This window comes from Chinchilla lanigera, unplaced genomic scaffold (assembly GCF_000276665.1).
Source record: "Chinchilla lanigera isolate Chin_1 unplaced genomic scaffold, ChiLan1.0 scaffold00012, whole genome shotgun sequence".
In the NCBI taxonomy this organism is placed as follows: Eukaryota; Metazoa; Chordata; class Mammalia; order Rodentia; family Chinchillidae; genus Chinchilla; species Chinchilla lanigera.
Window position 1 is genome coordinate 30,141,023 of NW_004955413.1, and position 18,810 is coordinate 30,159,832.

Below are 18,810 nucleotides of genomic sequence, written 5' to 3' on the forward strand. Positions count from 1 at the left end.
GACCCTCCAGGCCCCTCCTTGTCTGTTGGCACCGACGCTCGCCCCATAGCCCTGAGTCTGGAAAGAGGACCGAATCTTCCAAGTGCCCTGCTCCCTGCAGACATGCGGCCACCTGCAGCCCTCCGACTCGGCAGTGTCTGCTCTCTGTCTCCTGGGCTCAGCTGGGCGCCCCCTCTGCCACCCTGACTCCCCTGCCCAGCATGTGCTGCCCAGCTGCTCCTCTGCCTCACCGGCCCCGCATGCAGCATGGGCCCTGAGTCCCTGTGTGTGTTGTCTCCTAACCACGGTTTGCCATCTCCCATTCCTGCGGGGCACCCTGTGGGCAGGGCTTTGCCGGCGCTCGGAGGAGAGCAATGAGATGTGTGTTACGCAAGCAAAGAGCTCCTGGCTCCCTGAGGGGACCTGGGGCAGGCACCAGAGGGGTGGCCAAGTAAGATGGGGCTCTCAGAACCCGGCTCCCTTGGCCCCCCACCGGGGCCCAGAATGTAGACCCCTTCCTACCACAGACGCAGACTCCTGGGACCCACGTCAAAAGCACAGCCTCAGAACTGTGGAGTCAGAACTCCGCAGGGCTGGCAGCTCCCGCTCCCTCGGGTGGAGGTCAAACTGTGCTTGAATTCCTCTAGGGACGGGCGCTGCCCTCCTCCAACCTGCAACTTGGCAGCTGAGTCCTGCTACCTGAGGTTTGCCCCTGCCTGCTGGGGCCCAGGGGTGAGTGGGAGGCACCCATGGGCCCTAGTGTCACAGCCCTTTCACCAGAGTGGGCCCTTCGAGACGGGTGAGGGCCGCGCCCTGCAGCAGGCCTGCCCGGGCTCCCAGAGACAGCAGTGACTCAGCTGCTCCCGTGGCTGCCTCCCCGTCCCAGAGTGTTTGCGTGAGATGTAATCGATCCTCTGGCCTGGGAACCTGGAGGGGGAGTAGGTGTATTCGCCTACTTCTGTGTGGGGTGTTGTTGGGATGCAGGGGGGCATGGGGTGTCCTGGTTCAGGGGGCAGGAGTTCCCCGCCAAGTGGGTAAGAAGCTTGCAGTGTTGGCCTTGGCCTTGGCCTTGCTGGCTCCAGGGGGCACAGCAGGCAGGCAGGGGGCAGCCCTCTCTGTGCCCACCAGGCTCGGGCCACCGGGGTCTGTTGAGGGCCCCTGGGTACCAAAGATGCTCTGGGGTAGCCCCTCCAACTGGACAACGGAGGCCAGAGGAACAATATGGACGCCGTCCTGGACCCCGCCTCCCTCCCTCCCTCCCTCCCGTCTTCCTTCTGTCCTTCTTTCTCTCTTTCCTCCCTCCCTCCCCCCTTCCTTCCTTCTCTGCTTCCTTCCTTCCTGCCTTCTCTTTTCCGTTTTTTGTTTGTTGTTTTTTTTTTTTTTTGGTGGCACTGGGGATTGAACCCAGAGCCTGCACACTGAGCTACATCCCCAGCCCTTCTTTAAATTTTTAATTTTGAGACAGGGTCTCACATAGTTGCCCAGACTGGCCTCAAACTTGCTATTCTCCTGCCTCAGCCTCCCATGAGGTGGGATTACAGGCATGTACCACTATGCAGGGCTAGAATATTCCCTTGGTCTGCCGGTCCCTTATGAAGACTCCACACAAACCTCAGGCGCTCGGAGACCCGGCCCTGGGAAGGGTCCAGGAGCAGCACTGAGGCCCCATGGCCCTGGGCTCCCAGCTGATGGTTTCCTCCAGGGCAAGTGCAGCTCGCAGACGGCTGAGGGCCAGGAGCCAGGGCCGCACAGTCCCTTCACCCAGGCCTGTGGAGCAGGGAAGGCCAGAGGCCTCGGCACCCAAGGGTAAGCGTCCCTTCCTCTTTTCAGACCCTTCCAGAATCTTGTCGACTGGAGGGCTCCCGGAGCTCTGGTGCCTGGCAGCGCAGACCACGCTCGTGGTCACCCAGTGTGCTCCTGCTCCCCGCTGCTCTTTCCTGTCCTCCTCCCTCCGGGAAGCCGTGACTGAGTGCCCGCTCCCCCAGGCCAGTCCCTAAGCCCTTCCGGCTCCCCACCCCATCCCCTCCTGTCCTCCTGTCCTCCTGCCCCCATTCTGGCCAGGGGCTCCCTGGGCCAAGACCCCGTCTCTGACTCAGCCCTGAGGCTCCCCTCGGGCATAGGTGTGCCGGTCAAGGATGGACCGTGTCGGGAACTTGGAAGACACCCAGGACTCAACCCCAGCCCATGTCCCCTCCAGCTGCCTCCGCCTCCTCACCAGGCCACAGGTCTCCTTGGGTGGCCACAGAGCTCCAGCTTCGTCAGAAAGGTAGGGACTCCACTGGAGAGGAAGTAGGGACCTGCCCAGAGGAAGTAGGGACCAGCCCAGAGGAAGTAGGGACCCACCCACAGGAAGTAGGGACCCGCCCAGAGGAAGTAGGGACCCACCCACAGGAAGTAGGGACCCGCCCAGAGGAAGTAGGGACCCACCCACAGGAAGTAGGGACCCACCCACAGGAAGTAGGGACCTGCCCAGAGGAAGTAGGGGCCCCGCCCAGAGGAAGTAGGGGTCCCGCCCAGAGGAAGTAGGGACCTGCCCAGAGGAAGTAGGGGTCCCGCCCGGAGGAAGTAGGGGTCCCGCCCGGAGGAAGCAGGGACCCCACCCAGAGGAAGTAGGGGCCCCGCCCAGAGGAAGTAGGGGCCCCACCCAGAGGAAGTAGGGACCCCGCCCAGAGGAAGTAGGGGCCCCACCCAGAGGAAGTAAGGGCCCCACCCAGAGGAAGTAGGGACCCCATCCAGAGGAAGTAGGGGCCCCGCCCAGAGGAAGTAGGGGCCCCGCCCAGAGGAAGTAGGGACCCCGCCCAGAGGAAGTAGGGGCCCCACCCAGAGGAAGTAGGGGCCCTATCCAGAGGAAGTAGGGACCCTATCCAGAGGAAGTAGGGGTCCCGCCCAGAAGAAGTAGGGACCCACCCAGAGGAAGTAGATGCCCCACTGAGAGGAAGTAGGGACCCCACCCAGAGGAAGTAGGGGCCCCGCCCAGAAGAAGTAGGGGCCCCGCCCAGAGGAAGTAGGCCTGAGCAAGAGCGGCTATGCTCTCAGGGAGAGACAGACAGGTGCTCACCCCTGGGCCTGGGAACAGTGCTGCTGCCCAAGCCTCCTGCAGACTCAGCCCCTGCCTCTCCTGGGCACCCAGCCTGAGACTCCCTGAACCCGCAGGGCACCAGTTCTGTCCTGTAGTGCCTGAACCATCAGCTCTCCCTCTTTGGGTCCTTCATATCCAAGGACCTAGGCAGGCTCAGAGCCAGGGAAGCCTGAGCAGGCCGCAGCCTGAGTGAAGCCCCCGCAGACACAGCTGTGCTGCCTGGCTCTCACAGTGGAGGAGGAGGCGGCTCAGGAGGTGAGGCCCAGGTGAGCTCTCCTGTGAGCTCCAGCTCTGGCTCCCTGTTTATCTGAGCACGGCTCCCCTCTGTCCCCTGCCAGACCCTGCCTCTCCCTTCCCCACCAGCCCCTCCAGTTCACCCAGCTGCCTAACTCTCGTCTGCCCTGTTGCTGCTCTACCCGGTCTTTCTTGTTCTGTCTTTGGTGGAGATAGTGCCACCTGTCACCTCCTCAGACCCCACCTAAGCCGTTCCCCTCCCACTCGTCTCTGTGTGCACAAGGTCCCAGGCCTCAGTTTCCCTAGTGAGGCCCAGCGGTGCGTAGAAGGAAGACCCCAGAGGACCTGAGTTCAGACCCTGGCTTGGCCTCTCAGCAGCCGTGGGACCTTGGGCAGCTCTTCATATTCTCTGTGCCTCAGTTTCTCCACCTGCTTAAGGGAACCAGCACTGACCGACCGACTTGGGAAAGGGCCGTCACCCAGGCTGCGTAGGGCTGCGGCCGCCCAAGCCTGGCACTGGGGAGCGCTCAGTATTAATTCCTCAGAGCTGCTGGCTTTTGAGGACCCTCACCCTGGGTAGGGGCAGAAGCAGTCAGAAACAGGACCCCTGTGGAAGATGGTGCCCCTGAAGGGGCAGCGGGTGGTCACTGTCCCCACCACTCCAGGCCATGTCCCCAGCTGCTGTGCCTCAAGGTCCTGCACTGTTCCCAAGGGCGGAGGATGGGCCACCTGGGCAGGGAGCTGGCTGAGCACCCTGAGAGCTGAGAGCAAGGCCGGTGAGCTGAGGCCATCACAGCGTGGGCTGAGGAGCCCCTGGGGTGGCGGGTCAGGTCTCGGCAGGACCCAGGGCTGGGGTTGGCTGGACACTGGGCCAGGCGGGCTGGGGGCTCCCTGCCCCGCAGGGCCCCTGGAGGATGTGCCGGCAGCCCCGGGGGGCCAGACTGGGCTTGAATGTCAGCCAGGCAGTAAGTGCCGTCTGCGCCCTGGGGCCGGGCATCTCAGGGCTCCTTCCTCATTCCTGCCCCTGTGGGAGTAGCCGGACCCCGGTGTTCCGATGCCGCCGCCGCCCCTGGGGATTTGCTTGCTGTCTCATGGGGAGCCAGGGCCTACTGCCAACTGCCCGGCCCTGGCGTGGGCCCCATGCACACCAGCGCCAGGGCCCCACCGACCACCGAGTCCTGGCCGTGGGCCACCTGCTGCTCGCAGATGGGGAGACCGAGGCCACACATCAGGGAGGGCCAGGAAAGGACTGGGCTGTGGCTCTGAGTCCTGTCTGTCCCTGGGGGAAGGGTGTGTCCCACCTGGAGGTCCCTCTCCTGAGCCCTGGGTCTAGGGCCAGGCTCTGCAGGTGCCCAGCTGGGCATTGTGGGGACGGGGCTGTTTGATCAGCAGTTCCGCCCGATGCCAGGCTGCCGGGGACAGCGGGCAGTGGCCAAACCGGCCCCACCGCATGCCTTCCGGCCCTGGGCAGGAATGCTATTCACGCAGCCTTGCACGGCTACCAGTTCCGGGCTGGGCCTCGGGGAGAAGTGGCAGGGCTGGGTGGGAGCCCCCAGGAAACTCGGGAGGCCTCCAGCCCCGACCCCCAGACCCAGCAGCTGGGCCCAGGCCCCCAAGCCCAGACTGCAACTGCGGGTGGAAGGGGAGCAGAAGCACAGACCGTTCAGGCTCACTCCTGCGCCCCTTCCCGGCAGCCAGAGCCCTGCGATGTCCGTCCGCCTCGGGCACCCAGAGGCCAGCAGGCTTGAGGGGGCCCGGCTGGGGCCGGGGCTCAGGGCAGGGACGGGAGCAAGGGGCCCTCAGCCCACAGAAGCGGGAGGAGGTGAGAGGCTGGGGGAGGGTGTCTGGGGGACACACACACACTCGCTGCTCCATTTCCAGCTTTTATTGGGACCAAGCGCTCCCCTCCGGGGAGGCCAGCAGCACAGTCGTCAGATGGGCGCTTCCAGGATGCCTGGTGCCCAGCCACCTCCAGCCCCACATGTGCCATGGGCGGCCAGTGCCCGCCTGGGCCGTGCTGCCCCCACCCCAGGGATGGGCCCCTTGAGGGACAGCAGGCTCGGCTGGGTGCTTGGCGGCCCAGGGACAGTGCGAGGGCCCCGGTGGCGTCGGCCCCGAGGGTCCATTTCAAGCAGAAGGAGGAGCCTGGCTGGGGGCCTGGCCGCAGCCGCGCCCCTCCCCTCTGGTACCCAGTGTAGGTCACAATAACTTAAAAGACACTATAGACATCTGGACGCTATATAACAGTATAAGTTACCCGGGCTCCTCGGCAGAGGACGCCGGCCTGTGGACTCGGGGTATCCTGGGACTGGGGTGAGGCAGGGGCCGGGGTGGGGCATTCACAGCAGCCCAGAGGATCAGGGTGTCCCGGCACTGTCAGACATAGGCTGGACTCAGGGCCAGCACCCACACGGGGTCACTCGCCCCAGGCCAGTGTTCAGGCCGCTGGGCACATTGGAGGTGCAGAGATCAATGGCGGTGGCCTCGAGCGGTTCACTGGCCTCGGGCGGGTCCCACTCTCCATGTCTGTCTCCTGGGGACAGAGTGGGAGCCCCGAAAGGCATGCCCAGCCCTGAGCCGGGCCTCCCATTCCATCACCATCTGTAAGGCTTGGGGGGAACTGACCGCGAAGGAACAGCCTGCGCAACTTGGGGAGACGTCTAGAGAGTTGGTGTCCCTAGACAGCAGGTGGGCAGCCGCCCCTCTCCCTGCCTGCCAGTTTTTCTGGCATTGGGGTCAACCAGAAGGACCAAGACGGGGCTCTGGGAACCTTGACAGCATTGAGAGGGTGTACAGCCCCTGAGGCTGCAGCTGCAAAGGGAGTAGCCAAGCCTCCTGGGTTGCGGCTGCTGGACATCCTGGGAGCGGGCTGGCTAGGGACCAAGGCAGGAGAACCCACTCATAGCTGAAGGGTCTCTCCCAAGTCCCTGCTCAGGCCCCTCTGGGCCTCAGTGTTGCCATCTGTCAAGTGGGACTAGAGCTCCTGGCCATGCCCCAGCCCAGCCTTGCCGTCCTGGGTGTCAGGCTGGCTCCAGGGTGGGAGGGACTCTGTAAACTGCAGGTGCCAGGCCAGTGGCCAGCCAGGAGCGTGAAGACTAGGGAGGGGACCAGGCACTCCTGGAACCTGGCACAAGTGACATTTTGACTTTTGTGATATGATTTCCAAAAGGGAGGGAAGCCGGGCTGTCCTCCGAGTTCCTCCCCTGCTGACCCCTGGCACCTGGGACCTTCAGGGGCGGAGAGGACAGGACAGTAGGGGACAGGAGAGGGGCAGTGGGGGCCGGGTGGACACGGAGTATGGGTTAGGACTGGCTACGCATTTGTTAGTGCCGAGAATCCTCTTCTGATGCTAAGAAAACATAAATAACCTCGTCAACCTCCGTCCACACTGGCCCAGGGCCGGGGGATCCGTCTCGAGTGTGACAGGCCACGCGGCCTTTCTCTGTCCAGCCGACAGGCAGGGAGGGGACCCTCAGAGTCCGGTTGTCACTCGGTGGTCTGGGGCACAAAGGCACCCTCAGGGTTCGCTGCTGGCTCCCCATCGGGCCCGGGACCCCCGACCCTGGGCGCCAGGCCTGGGCGGGCTGCGCAGGCGCCTCACTTGCAGGTGAAGACCTCGGTGCGCTCGCTGCAGGTGTTGCACTTGACGTAGCAACACCAGTGGAACTTGCAGTTGCACTGCCAGACCTTCGTGTACTGGTGCGTGTTGTAGCCGCGGCCGCAGCACATGGTGTCGCAGCCGTCGGCGCCCAGCGAGGTGCGGTTGCACAGCCGGCCCTGCGTGCCCACGCTGCCCGTTGCCGCATCCTCCTCGCAGTAGTTGGGCGACTTCTCGATGTACACCAGGTCCGTCTCCATGGGCTTCTGGTAGCTGCGCAGCTGCTTGATGCGTAGGAAGGTGGGCTGCCGCAGCCGGCTGGCCCGCACCACCTCCACCTGCACGGCCGCGTTGTACTTCTCCTTCAGCAGGTGGCCCACCTCTCGGAACTTGGGCAGCGTGGTCCAGCACGTCTTGGTGGTGCACGAGCCCGACACGCCGTGACACTTGCACTCCAGCTTCATGCGGTCCTCCAGAACCTGCGAGCGACAAGGCTACGCTCAGTGGGGCGAGAACCCCAGGGCTCCGCCCAAATCTCCCTTGCCTGGCCCTGGAGCGGCTCCTCCCCTTCAGCTGTGTGCCCACAGATGAGTGTCCCCCCACCTCGGCCTTAGCCTGTCATCTAGGCCAAAGGCAGCTTGGTCCCCACGCACAGGACGTAGCAAGGGGCACAAGGGTCTTCGGGATGCGGCAGAGCCTGGTGTGCGTGTAGCAACTGTACCCACTGTGATCAAAATGTACGGTGAGTGGTTACATTTTTAAATAATTTATTCCAGTAAAGACACGTTACTACCAATCCCGGTCAACATCCTCCCTGCTACGTCAACCACGCTTATCCCACAGTCCTCGCCCCCTTCTGGAGCAGTTCTGGAAATCCTCTTTCCTGCATGTCCTTACGAGATGGGACAAAAGAATACAGTCAGTGCTGCTGAGTGCCACCCACTGGAAAGGCGGGCTCATAAAGAAACACGGAGGTGTGACCTCATCCACCTCGTGCTCTGGGTCTGACACCGTGCGACTTCCGGCTCTTCTCCAAAGTGAAAATGACCACGAAAGGGAAATGCTTTGATTGGATTCAGGACACCAAGGCAGCCAGAACAGGGCAACTAAAGACACTGAGGAGAGAGGGCTCTTTCAAAACGTCAGCAGGAGCACTAAGCTTGCCTCAGGTCCAGGGGCGGCATGTGGGGAGCCTGGTGCAGGGGCGCCAGTGCAGCAGGTGCTGGTAAATGTGGGCGTCCCCTCCCTTCCCCCTCTCCCGCCCCACTCCGTGCCTGGTACGGGGCTGTGCATGCAGTCGGAGCTTAGCACTCGCTCCTTGGTGGACACGGGCAGTCCACGGGGCTGGCCCAGCCAGGGTGGGATGAGTGCCTGGGTCACAGGGCCCCGGAGGCCGGGACGGTCGGTTGTTGTTCTTTCTCCCTGGCTCCACGAGGGCCCAGGGTGGGTGCAGCCCTGTGTTTTCCTTGGGCCTCTCTGGTGGCCCCAGAAGGCCGCTTCCCAGAGCCAGCCCTGACCCCGGGTACTCATTTACTCGGATCGAAAGCGCCCTGCCAGCTGGGCCTGATTGAAGATGGGGAATCATTAGCTGCCGCCCCACCACTGCCTAGGGGCCATTTGTCAGCTGTCGGGGCTCCCCGAGCCCAGCGCTGCAGGGGCTTGGCCCCCTGACCCTGAGCCCAGAACCCACCATCAGGGGCACCTGCTGTCTGTCCCCAGCTCTGCCCCAAACACGAAGACCCCCGGCAGGTGAATGGATGAGTGAGTGAAAGACAAGAGGGAGAGAAACAACCCACAGAGGCACCACTGCCCTGGCGCTATCCCCCGCCTGGCCGCGTGAGACGTCCGAGGGGGCCCTGGGCTCACAGCCTGTGTGGCAAGCACCCGGAGACAGCAGTGCTTGGCCGGGGGCTCCTGGAGGAGGCGATGCCTGCAGTGGGTAAGGATGGATGAGCAGGAGCCTGTTAGAGCACGAAGAGCAAAGGGGTTAACGCGGGTACAGGTGGAGCTGTCAGCCACGGGGCCCCAGCGTCCCGGAGCTGCGTGTGCTGGGTGGACCAGCGCTGGGGCCTGCAGCCACAGGCAGCTCTGCGCTGGCGCTTACCCTGGGGCAAAGACTGGCTGAACGGGGATGGGCAGGAGCAGGCTGATGCCCCACCAGGGACAGCTGGGTGGGAGGGGGAGCACCCGAAGGGGACCGCAGGCTGGGGATGGGAGCCCAAAGGGGTCCAGTGACAGGGGCCCGGACCCTGCTTCCTGCCCTGCTGCCCAGCCCGTCCGCCTTCTCCCGCCCTCACCCCCGTCTCGGTGCTCACTTCTATCTCTCCCAGAAGCCGCTCCCTGCCCGGGTGCTTGCCATCCTAGGAACTTCCTGTCTGACCAGGCCACTGGGCCGGCCAAGGCTGGCCCTCAGGACAACGATGTCCAGGAGCTGGCCAGACTGGACCCCTTGAAGTCCCCTCCACCCAGGCTGCCAGGACCTAGAGGGGCATCCAGGCCAGCGGCCAGCCTCCAACTGCCACCTGGTGTCCCCGTCTCGGCCTCCAACCTTGCTCTCTGCCGGCTCCTACACCCTCCGTCTCCCTCGCTCTCCGCCCCTTCTCCTGGTTCCCACCAAGGCCAGGCAGCCGCCTGTGACCTCCCTGGAGCCCGCCTGGGGACGGCCAGGCCCGAGCGCCGGCTGGTGACAGCGGCAGATGAAGCCGACTGGGCAGGAGCTTGCAGAGCAGGGCCGAAGCCTCGCTCGGCTGGGTCGGGCCGGAGTCCGGCGGGAAGTGATCACAGGGCTCAAGAATGTGCCGCTTCCTCCTGCAGCGCCCTTGCCACCACGGCGACAGTGGCGCCAGGACCGGCCGGCACCTCGGGGCACCGAGATGGCCCCCGTGGGGGATGGACTGGGGCCTCCGGGCTGCAGTCAGCGCCGTGCTGGGCCCACAATGAGGGTGCGGCTGGGTCAGGAGCAGGGCTCCGCTTTAGCCAGGCTGGCGACCGAGGTCCTTGGCAGGGAGCCCGCCGGCCAGTGCCCAGCCAGCCATAGCCCGGGGACAGCCTGAGGGCCCCAGGAAGGCACACGGTCCTGTACTCCCTGCCCTAAGAGGCGAGTGCAGCGCTGCCCACACTGGCGTTGCTCCTCAACCTCAGGCCACCGCACTGACTGAGAGACAGCGGCCGTGCGGGCCTAGCAGCAGGAGGCAGTGGCCCCGCTCCAGAGGAGTCACCTTCCCCAGACCTTGGGTTTCCGTGGTACCAGGGGAGGAAACACCCGCTCAGCAGGCTGTCTCGGGCCCAGCCGGTGAGGGCCCGGTCAGTCCCCAGCTCCCAGAGCCGCTGTCCTTGTCAGCAACCGCGTCCAGCCTGTGTCGTCAGTGAGAGGGAGCCAGCGTGCCCTGGGCCGCCCCAGGCCTTCCCTGCGGACCCCTCCTGCCTTCCCCAGGCGCTGTGGAGGGAAGAGGCCGCAGCCGCCACTCACCACGGCCTCCACCTGCCCACAGCCCTGCCCGACACTGTACTGCAGCCCCTACATCAGGGCCAAGCTGCCAACAGGCATCTCGCACTTGTGCCCGCGTCACCTCAGGGAGCCAAAGGAGAGCCTGGCACTCGTTAGAGCCCAGCACGGCCTGGGAGGGCATCCGGGAGGGGTAGGGGGGCCAAGGCAGCGCCGAGTGGCTCAGCCACTCTGACTGACCCCACTGGGGATCCCAGTTGGCAGAGCCAGTGTGCAGGGTTAGACAGTGCCCTCTTCACGTCCCTGGGCACCCTGAGGTGGCCGTACTGGAAACAGGTGTTTGCAGACAGAGCTAAGGGAGTGATGTGACCATCCTGGACTCAGGCCCTAACTCCAGACAGGAGAGAAGACAGAGTCAGGGAATCCACACGGCCACGGAGGCAGGCTGTGTGGACGCTGCCACTAACGCCCAGCAACGCTAGGTGGTGCAAGACGACCTTCCCTGGAGCCTCCTGCCCTGGCCAGCCGGCCGTCAGGATCTCTCATCCTCCCTTTCCCAGTCTCTGTCTCCCTCAGTCCCTTTGTGTCACCTGTGAGTCCCCTGCCAGGTCAGTCCCAGGTCACATGAACTCCAGTGAATTCCACATGACTTGAGCTCCCACACTGGTCTTCCCTGTGCCCGGACCCCTGCAGTAGCCACGGTGGCCCAGCTTCCCCCGCCCGCTTCCCGCATGCCCTTCCCCCATGGTGCACCTACCACCGCCAGCTGACCATGCACTGAACTCTCTGAAACCGTGAGCCAGATTAAACCATTTCCCCCTTGAAATTGTGCCTGCTCGGCATGGGGCCTCAGAGCCGGGCAAGCTGACCAATGCTGGATTCCAGGAGGGTTCGGTTTGCCTCCTCCGAGGAGCCCTCCGAGGAGGATGCCTGCCATCTGCCAGGGCACGGGGACCTGCTTCCTCCCCTGGCTGTCCGGGAGCTCCTGGAAGCCACACTCCGTCATTCAGTCCCCAGTCATTTGTTCATCCTGTCTGTTCGCTTATGTGTCCATAACTTAAAGTCACCTGCCATAGGACACGGTGCACATCAAGGTCAAGCCCGTGGCCTGTGCAGCCCCTGCTTCCTTCCCGAGCTCATCCCACTAAACATCTGTCCGTGCTGGCCCCTCCTCAGCTCTGCTCTGCGTGTCCTTCGAGGCCCCAGTCCCAAAGCACCCGCTCCAGGAGCCCTCCCAGGCTCCCTTGCTCGCAGGTGTGACCCGAGTCCCTTGTGTGGGCCCAGCCCCCATAGCCAGGGCCTTGTGGCTGTCTCCCTGCCTAGTGCCTGGCTCAGAGAAGGGGAAAGGAGCGTCTGTTGAATGGATGGGCGAGTGAGCCGGCCACGGTCCCTGAGACCAGGGATCCTGCAGTCCCTCTTTACTGGGAAAGGCGGGGAGGTCTGTCCCAGGCCAAGAAGCCCCTCACGCCCCACACCCGGCTGAGCCAGACCCTGAGGTGTTCCGCTCGGCTGGCCGCCCTATCTCAGGCCATCTTGCCGCCTGGTGGCCGCTCCTCCCGTCTGGTATCTGGGGCCCTCATCTCCGCAGCGGCAGCGGGGCTCCGCCCGCCTTGACTTCTTCCCCAGTGTGTCCGGGCTGAATTCCCGCCGGGACCCCCAGGCCACCCCGCCCCCTGCAGCCTCTGCTCCTCCTCCAGGCGCCAGGGTCTGCGCACAGCTGGTCCTCAGCCACTCCTGCCTCGCGGCTGTCCCGGCCCCTCCCCGCGCCAGCCGGAGCCCCCGGAAGGAAGGCTGCCGCCTCCGGGAAGCACCCCCGGACCAGGGGAGCCCGGGCGGGGCCGGGCGCACGTCCCGCCTACCTTGCGGCCGGCCTCGTTGTTGTGCAGGTTCATCAGCCGCCGGGCGTTCTTCTTGATCTCGCGGGCGTCCACGAAGCGGCGGGAGAAGTCGATGCCGTAGCGCACGTCGGCGGAGCAGCCGCCCCACTTCCAGCCCTCGGCCTGGTTGTAGTAGCCCTGCTTCTCCCGGTCACAGCCGCAGTTGCTCAGGTTGCCCTGGCTGCAGGCAGCCGTGACGGCGTGCGCCACGCCGGCTGCAGTGATGGCGTAGGTGAAGGCGGCCTCTCGGCTCCCTGCGGGTGGAGACGTTGTGCGTGCTGAGGCCCCGGCTCCGGGCTCCTGCTCACCAAAGCGGGTTGCTGTAACCCGGCAGGACAGCGGTGAGGGCAGCGCCTGCATACGCTGGGCTCGGTGCACGCCGCATCCCTCCCAGGCCCTGGAGGGTCCTCCTCTCCCAATGCCGGGCCGGGCTCAGGGAGCCCTGGACTGCCCAGGCCTGGGCACCATCAACCCGCCTCTCCCCCGAGCCACCGGCTCTTCCAAGTGCAGCCTGGTGGGCCCTCCCGCAGCACCTTCGCTGGCTCTCCTGTGCCGGCAGAGCCCAGGGCCTCCTCCTCCAGGCAGGTTTCCCAGACTCCCAGCCAGAAAGGAGTCCTGGCGTTCGACCCTCTCAGTGCCTGATGTGACCCGCTTGGGGACACTGCCCACTCCCCAGGAGCCTGCAGGGCCCCTTGGGGCCCCTCGGGCAGACCGACCCAGCTCCGATTTCTTCAGCTTCTCCGCCCCAGGCTGGGCCCTGTCTTATCTCCACATCCCACCGCCTGAGGTTGTGTAAGCACCGTGCAGGCTCCTGGTTGGGCACCGGAGAAGCTGCCAGACGCCGGTGGTGGTGCCCACAGCTGTCAAGAGCAGGGCCAGGCAGGCATGGCCCGGGCAGCTGTGGGCCCGGTCATGGCATGAGCCCTGTCCAGTGCCCACTGGCGCTGGCCCCCCGTGTGCCTGGCTGTGGGCGCCCACCGATCAGGAAAGGTTGGGCCTTAAGTCGGATCCATGCCTGGAGCACCCGCTGAGTGCCAGCTGCACGCCTGGGCTTGTTCCGGCGGCTGACCATGTGCTCCGGGCCCCACCTCCAGCTGGGGTGTCCTGGAGCCCCGTCTCCGGGGGGCTTCCATCCAGGGAGGACCGGCGTGGGCCGGGGGAGGAAGCTTTTGTGAGAAGACCAAAGCTGAGCAGGGCTGAGGGCCAGCAGTGACCAGCGTCCTCCCCCAGCAAGATGCAGGGGTAGCGTCCCTGCCCACCCAGCCTGGCCTGCACTGCCCTCCGCAGCCCCAGCCACCCCTATGGTACACACCGTCTAAAAGACCATCCCTATTCTGCTCCAGGGGACCATGTGGCCAGTGACCCTCATCCCTCTGTTGAGGCCTGGGGTCCTGGTGCTTCAGAGAGCTGGCCGGGACCTCAACAGACAGGACAGGGCTGGGGTGCAGCAGGGAGAGTGCAGAGCCCACACCCTGGGTACCTATGAGCCCCAGAGGGTCTGCGGGTGGCCCGGCTCAGAGGCAGCGGCTGAAGCCCTGCTCTCTGAGGACCTGGGCCCAGCAGGGACAGAGACAAGCTGCCCGGAGTCCCCAAGGAGTCTGGGGACTCCAACGAAGGGCCCTGCAGCAGGGGTGAAGGGTGGCCTGGCAGATGGAGCGGGTGAGCTCTAGGGAATGTGTGTGTGCGGGAAGTGTGTATGTGCATGACCTGTGTGCTCATGACACGTATGTGGTGCACGGAGTGTGTGACACGTGTAAGCAGGTGTCCAGCATGCGCGGCACGCCTATTGCCGAGGGGCTCAGCAGGACGTGGCGGCAGGAGCGGGCGGTGGATGAGGCCAGCACAGCGCGTCTCAAAGCAGCCTTCCCACACAGCTGCTGCCCACAGCTGCGCACAGCTCACCCTGGCGACACTGGCAACAGTTTCTTTTTTTGACACAGGGTCTCATTATGTAGTCCAGGCTGCCCTCCAACTCACAGTGACCCTCCTGTCTCAGCCTCCAGAGTGCTGGGACTACAGGCGTGCGTTACCTACCCAACTGGCAATGGATTTTGAACTCCTACCTTTGTGTGTGTGGTACTGGGATTGAACCCAGAGCCTTTGCACTGAGCTGCATCCCCAAACCTCTTCTTTTTTTTTTTTTTTTTTTGGTTTTTCTCCGGTACTGGGAACCGAACTCACGACCTTGCGCTTGCCAGGCAGGCGCTTTTGCCGCTGAGCTAAATCCCCAGCCCCTCCAAACCTCTTCTTTATTTCTTTATGTTGAGACAGGATCTTGCTAAATTGCCCAGGCTGGACTTGAGCTTGTGACCCTCCTGCCTCAGCCTCCCACCGGCATGACAAGTGTATACCACCGAACTTCACTGGAGTTCAGACTCTTGAGAAGTAGCTCAGAGAGCCAGGGCCACCGTTACCATCACAACCCATGCTCCCACACCTGCACCCTCCCTCGTGTTCTCGAAGATCCCTGTGACCAGCGGATGAGGCGGGTCTGGTCATTGTCTCATTTCTCAGATGAGGAGACTGAGGCACAGGCATGAATGACCGAAGGTAGATTTGCACCCAGGCTTCGATTCAAAGCCCAGGAAGGCTGGGAGGGGGCTGAGGGCCTGGCTTTGGGTCCCTGGAAGTCACTGGGCCAGAAGTGCAGCTCCTGTGTGGCCCTGTGACCTTAGACAGGAGAGGACCTTGGGCAGGAGAGAGCCCCAGTGGGGGACCAGCCATCAGGATCGTGCAGGAGGTCAGAGGAGGTGCCAGCAGTGCCCGGGCAAGGATGGAGGTGATCCACCAACTTGGAGGCCGCGGGTCCCCAGCCCCTCGCCGGTCCTGAAGCGCAGACTGCTACTCAGCAGCTTCTCACCCGCCCGCCCCACCCGCTCACTCCTTTTTTATTTGGATTTAACGAGCCCAGCCCCTGCCCCTCCTGCCAGGAGTCGGGAGCGGACCGACAGAAGTTGGACAGAATCAAGGGGGACCCAGGCCCGCCAGAGGCATGGCCGCAGGCTGTGGTGTTCAGGACTCCTGGCACCCAGCATGCTGTGTCTCAGGTGATTCCCGCGCCTGGGAGGAGCTGCTGCCCCCTTTTACAGATGGGCTGAGGACTCCGCAACCCGCCCCGGGATGTGCCTGGGTATGGACTGGGGCAGCAGGGCTCTAGCCTCCTGGGCTCCCTCCCAGAACCACCCCTGGGCCCTGCTGGGGCCTCCCACCATGCTCCTTCTAAGGTCCTTAGATATTTCCTTTTTGAGACAGGGTGTCAGTATGCAGTTCAGGTTGGCCCCGAACTAGAAGCAATCCTCCTGCCTCAGCCTCCCAAGCACTGGGATCACAGGTGTGCACCACTGCGCCTGGCTATAAAAGCTTAGATTTAGAAGAACCCATCCTGTACGCCAGAGGCAGACAGTCTGGGGCCTCAGACCGCTCAGTAGTCAGCAACAGCTCCTAAGGCCTCCGAGAGCCGCCTCCAGGCTTGTGCGACCCCTCCGTCCTCAAACTCCACTCCCTGCTGCCCACAGTGACCACCTGTGGCAAAAGGAGCCCCTGGCCTCCTCCCACCCACCTCGGGCGACAGTGGTGTTCCCTGTCCGTGTTCCCAGGGCCCAGGCTCTGGACACAGCAGGACCCCCACCTCCAAGCGCCTGTCCTGGCTGGCAACCCTCCTCCAGGGTGCTGGTCTCTATGTGGGCTTTGACCCCTGGCCCAGCAGGGCTGGGCTGGGCGCATTCCTGGCCCCTTACCATCTCCATGGCAATCCAGGAAACAGATCGAGCCTGCAGATCCATCACACAGGTGGGAATGCTGAGCCTCAGGGCCAGAGGGGACTGGCTCCAGGCAGGCTGGTGTCACCTGAGCTCTGCAGCCGGAGCAGGTGTGCTGGGGGAGGGGTGCACGGCCGGCACAGCAGTTGCAGCCCCGGGGCAATGAGGGGAAGGGTGAGTCGGCCACACATTGGCCACTGCTTCCCACAGCCCTGCCAATCCCTGAGTGGGGCTCTGGGTCCTCAGGACCCTGACCTGGGGCCCCGTCCCTCTCTGGACCCAGGCAGGCAGGGCCCTGGGAGGGTGGAGGGGGACTTCAGGGACTCGGCTAGGGGAAGGAGCACCGGACGTGGGTCTCTCCCGCCATGGCCCTGGCAGACAACAGTCCTCTCAGAGCCGCGCACGGTGCCTGATGCAGCTGGCAGCCCCCACCTGCCCAGGGCAATCAGGAGAAGCCCAAGGGCCAGCACTGAGAGCAAAGGGGAGGAGCATTGCTGGCCTCTGGCATCAAGAGCACGGGGCCAGGGCCAGCTGGAGAACTGGACATGAGGCGACATCCAGGCCAGGCCAGGCATGAGACAGCCTCCTACAGGGCCACCCCACGGCCTGCCCACTGAACCCCCAACACTCACATTCCACAGAAAGCCGGATGTGAAGCAGCGGCATGACGGCCACTGGGGACCCTGGGGGGCCGGGCCGCCAGGGACCGCCCAGCCCAGCTCTTTGCCTGGTCATTCAGACCCAAGCCTTCCTCTGGGAACAGCAGAGTGGTCAGACAGGGCTCCCTGCCTCTCCCGGTCACCTCCCAGTCACCGTGCAGAGCTACCTGGGACACGGCGGTGTCCACAGAGGCTGCCCCACTGACGTAAGACAACAGGAAAGGCAGAACCGAGGGCACAGGGACCTGGCTAACTGCACTGCGGAGGCCGAGGCCCTTCGTCCTCCTTAGAAGGACAGCCGGGATGGTCCGGGGCTGTTCCCTGTCCCCAGCAAGGGGCCCAAGGGCCAGAGATGGCAGCACACAGCCCAGCTCCCCTGGAAACTCTGGAAGTGGGGGAGCAGGGCCTGGCATGCTAAGGTGACCCAGTGAGGGCCACCGTGGAGCCACACAGGGCCCAGACCTTCCGGAACCAAGAGACCCAGGGTGGAGCGATCGGAGTCCGGCCCCTGGAGTTCAAGCCACATGCTAAGATAGTCCGCTGCGTGACCTTGAACCAGCCATGGCGACTTTCTGTGTCCCTGTGGAGGAGCAAGGGCAATTTCTGTGATATGGCCAGGACACCCGTCCCAGAGGTGGGCGGCCCAAGCCTCAGCTCACAGTGACACCCGGGCCGTCACGGGGCATGCAGCACCTGCATGCACTCAAGGATCATGCACCTGGTTCCGCTCAAGCAGTTGTGTGTGTCTACACTGCGGCCGACTCCACTGAGCAACCCCCCCCCACCACCACACCAACCTGGACGTGGCCCCTCTTTGAGAGAAAACAGGACCCCCCCCCCCCACCACCACACCAACCTGGACGTGGCCCCTCTTTGAGAGAAAACAGGACCCTTGCTAGGACTTGACAAAAAGGCAAAAGATCCAATTACAAATGAGCAAAGGCCCTACACAGACATTTCTCCAAAAGAGGCATCATTAACTGTCAAAGTCACGCAGATCCAACCTGCAGAGACCTCTTCCTCCCCACCCACAGGATGGCAAAAAGAAAAGACCAACAACAGCAAGTGCTGGGGAGGACTCCAGGGTTGGGGCCCCACACGCAGCTGCTGGGGGTGGAAGGTGCCGCTGTGGTGTGGGAACTCAGGATGCTTCAAACGTGGCCCAGCTTTATCACGGCAGCCAGGGATCCACCCCAAGGGACAGAGCAGGGGCCATGAAGACACATCACCCAAAGCCCTGCGCGCACACGCTCACAGCGTGCTGTCTGTAACAACCCAACAGTGAAACCCGGGGGTGAACAGACAAGAAAAGACTGAGTCTCCACACTCCGGAGCATGGCTCTGTCCTAAGGAAGATGGCTCACAATGGGTCTCAGACCTTGAAACCGTCATGGTGAGTGAAAGAAGCCAGACACGAAAGGCCACATCCTATCTGATTCCATTAGCATGATAGTCATAACTAACTTCCTTCTTCCTCTCCTCCTTTTCTCCTTCCTTCTTTCCCTCTCTCCCCGCTTCCTTTCTGTGGTACTGGGGACCAAACCCAGGACTATGTCTGCAGCCCTTTCTTAAACTTTTATTTTGAAGCATGGTCTCCCTACATCAATAAGCTGCCCAGGTTGGGCTACAACCTGCTATCCTCCTGACTCAGCCTCCCAGACTGCAGGGATTACAGGTGTGTGCCACTGCACCTGGCTAGGTACAGGTTTGTTTGCTTTTATTTTCCGAGGAAAGGGTGATGAAAATGTTCTAAAATTGATTGTGGGTGCCTCCCACTCTGGGAGGCTGAGGCAGGAGGATTTTAAGCCTAACCTAGGCAATTTAGAAATTTAGCAAGGCCCTATTTCAAAAAAAAGCGGGGGAGGCAGGGAATATGGTTCACTGTGCAAAGATCCCAAGCTCCAGCTCTAGCACTACGATCAGTAAGTCAATCAGATTGCAGCAGGGGCCGAACAAGTCTTGGGTGTGAGGGCCACTGAGCGGTGGACAGGCCAGTGAGTGGCTGTGTGGTCTGCAAGCTGTGTGCGTGCCGTGGCCTCAGGCCCTGCTCTGCCTCATGGTGGCCACATCAGTATGCACCAGGCCCCCACCTCACAAACAGGAGCCCAGGCCCAGCAGGGGCAGGGGAGTGGCCGTGGTCACACACAGGTGACCTGTGACCCCCGCATCCATACCCAGCCT

The 18,810-nt window shown here is 63.6% G+C and overlaps 1 protein-coding gene across 2 annotated transcripts in view; it reads right to left on the reverse strand.

Annotated features, from left to right (window-relative positions):
- Nucleotides 1–5,162: 5,162 nt before the first annotated feature.
- The window catches only part of Wnt7b (wingless-type MMTV integration site family, member 7B), a gene marked incomplete in the record, with an annotated part of 39,509 nt that continues 25,861 nt past the window's right edge, over nt 5,163–18,810 (reverse strand). For both annotated transcript variants that reach the window (XM_013511611.1, XM_013511613.1), the window contains 2 exon segments: nt 5,163–7,369; nt 12,195–12,466. In XM_013511611.1, the coding sequence (XP_013367065.1) occupies nt 6,890–7,369; nt 12,195–12,466 (752 nt within the window).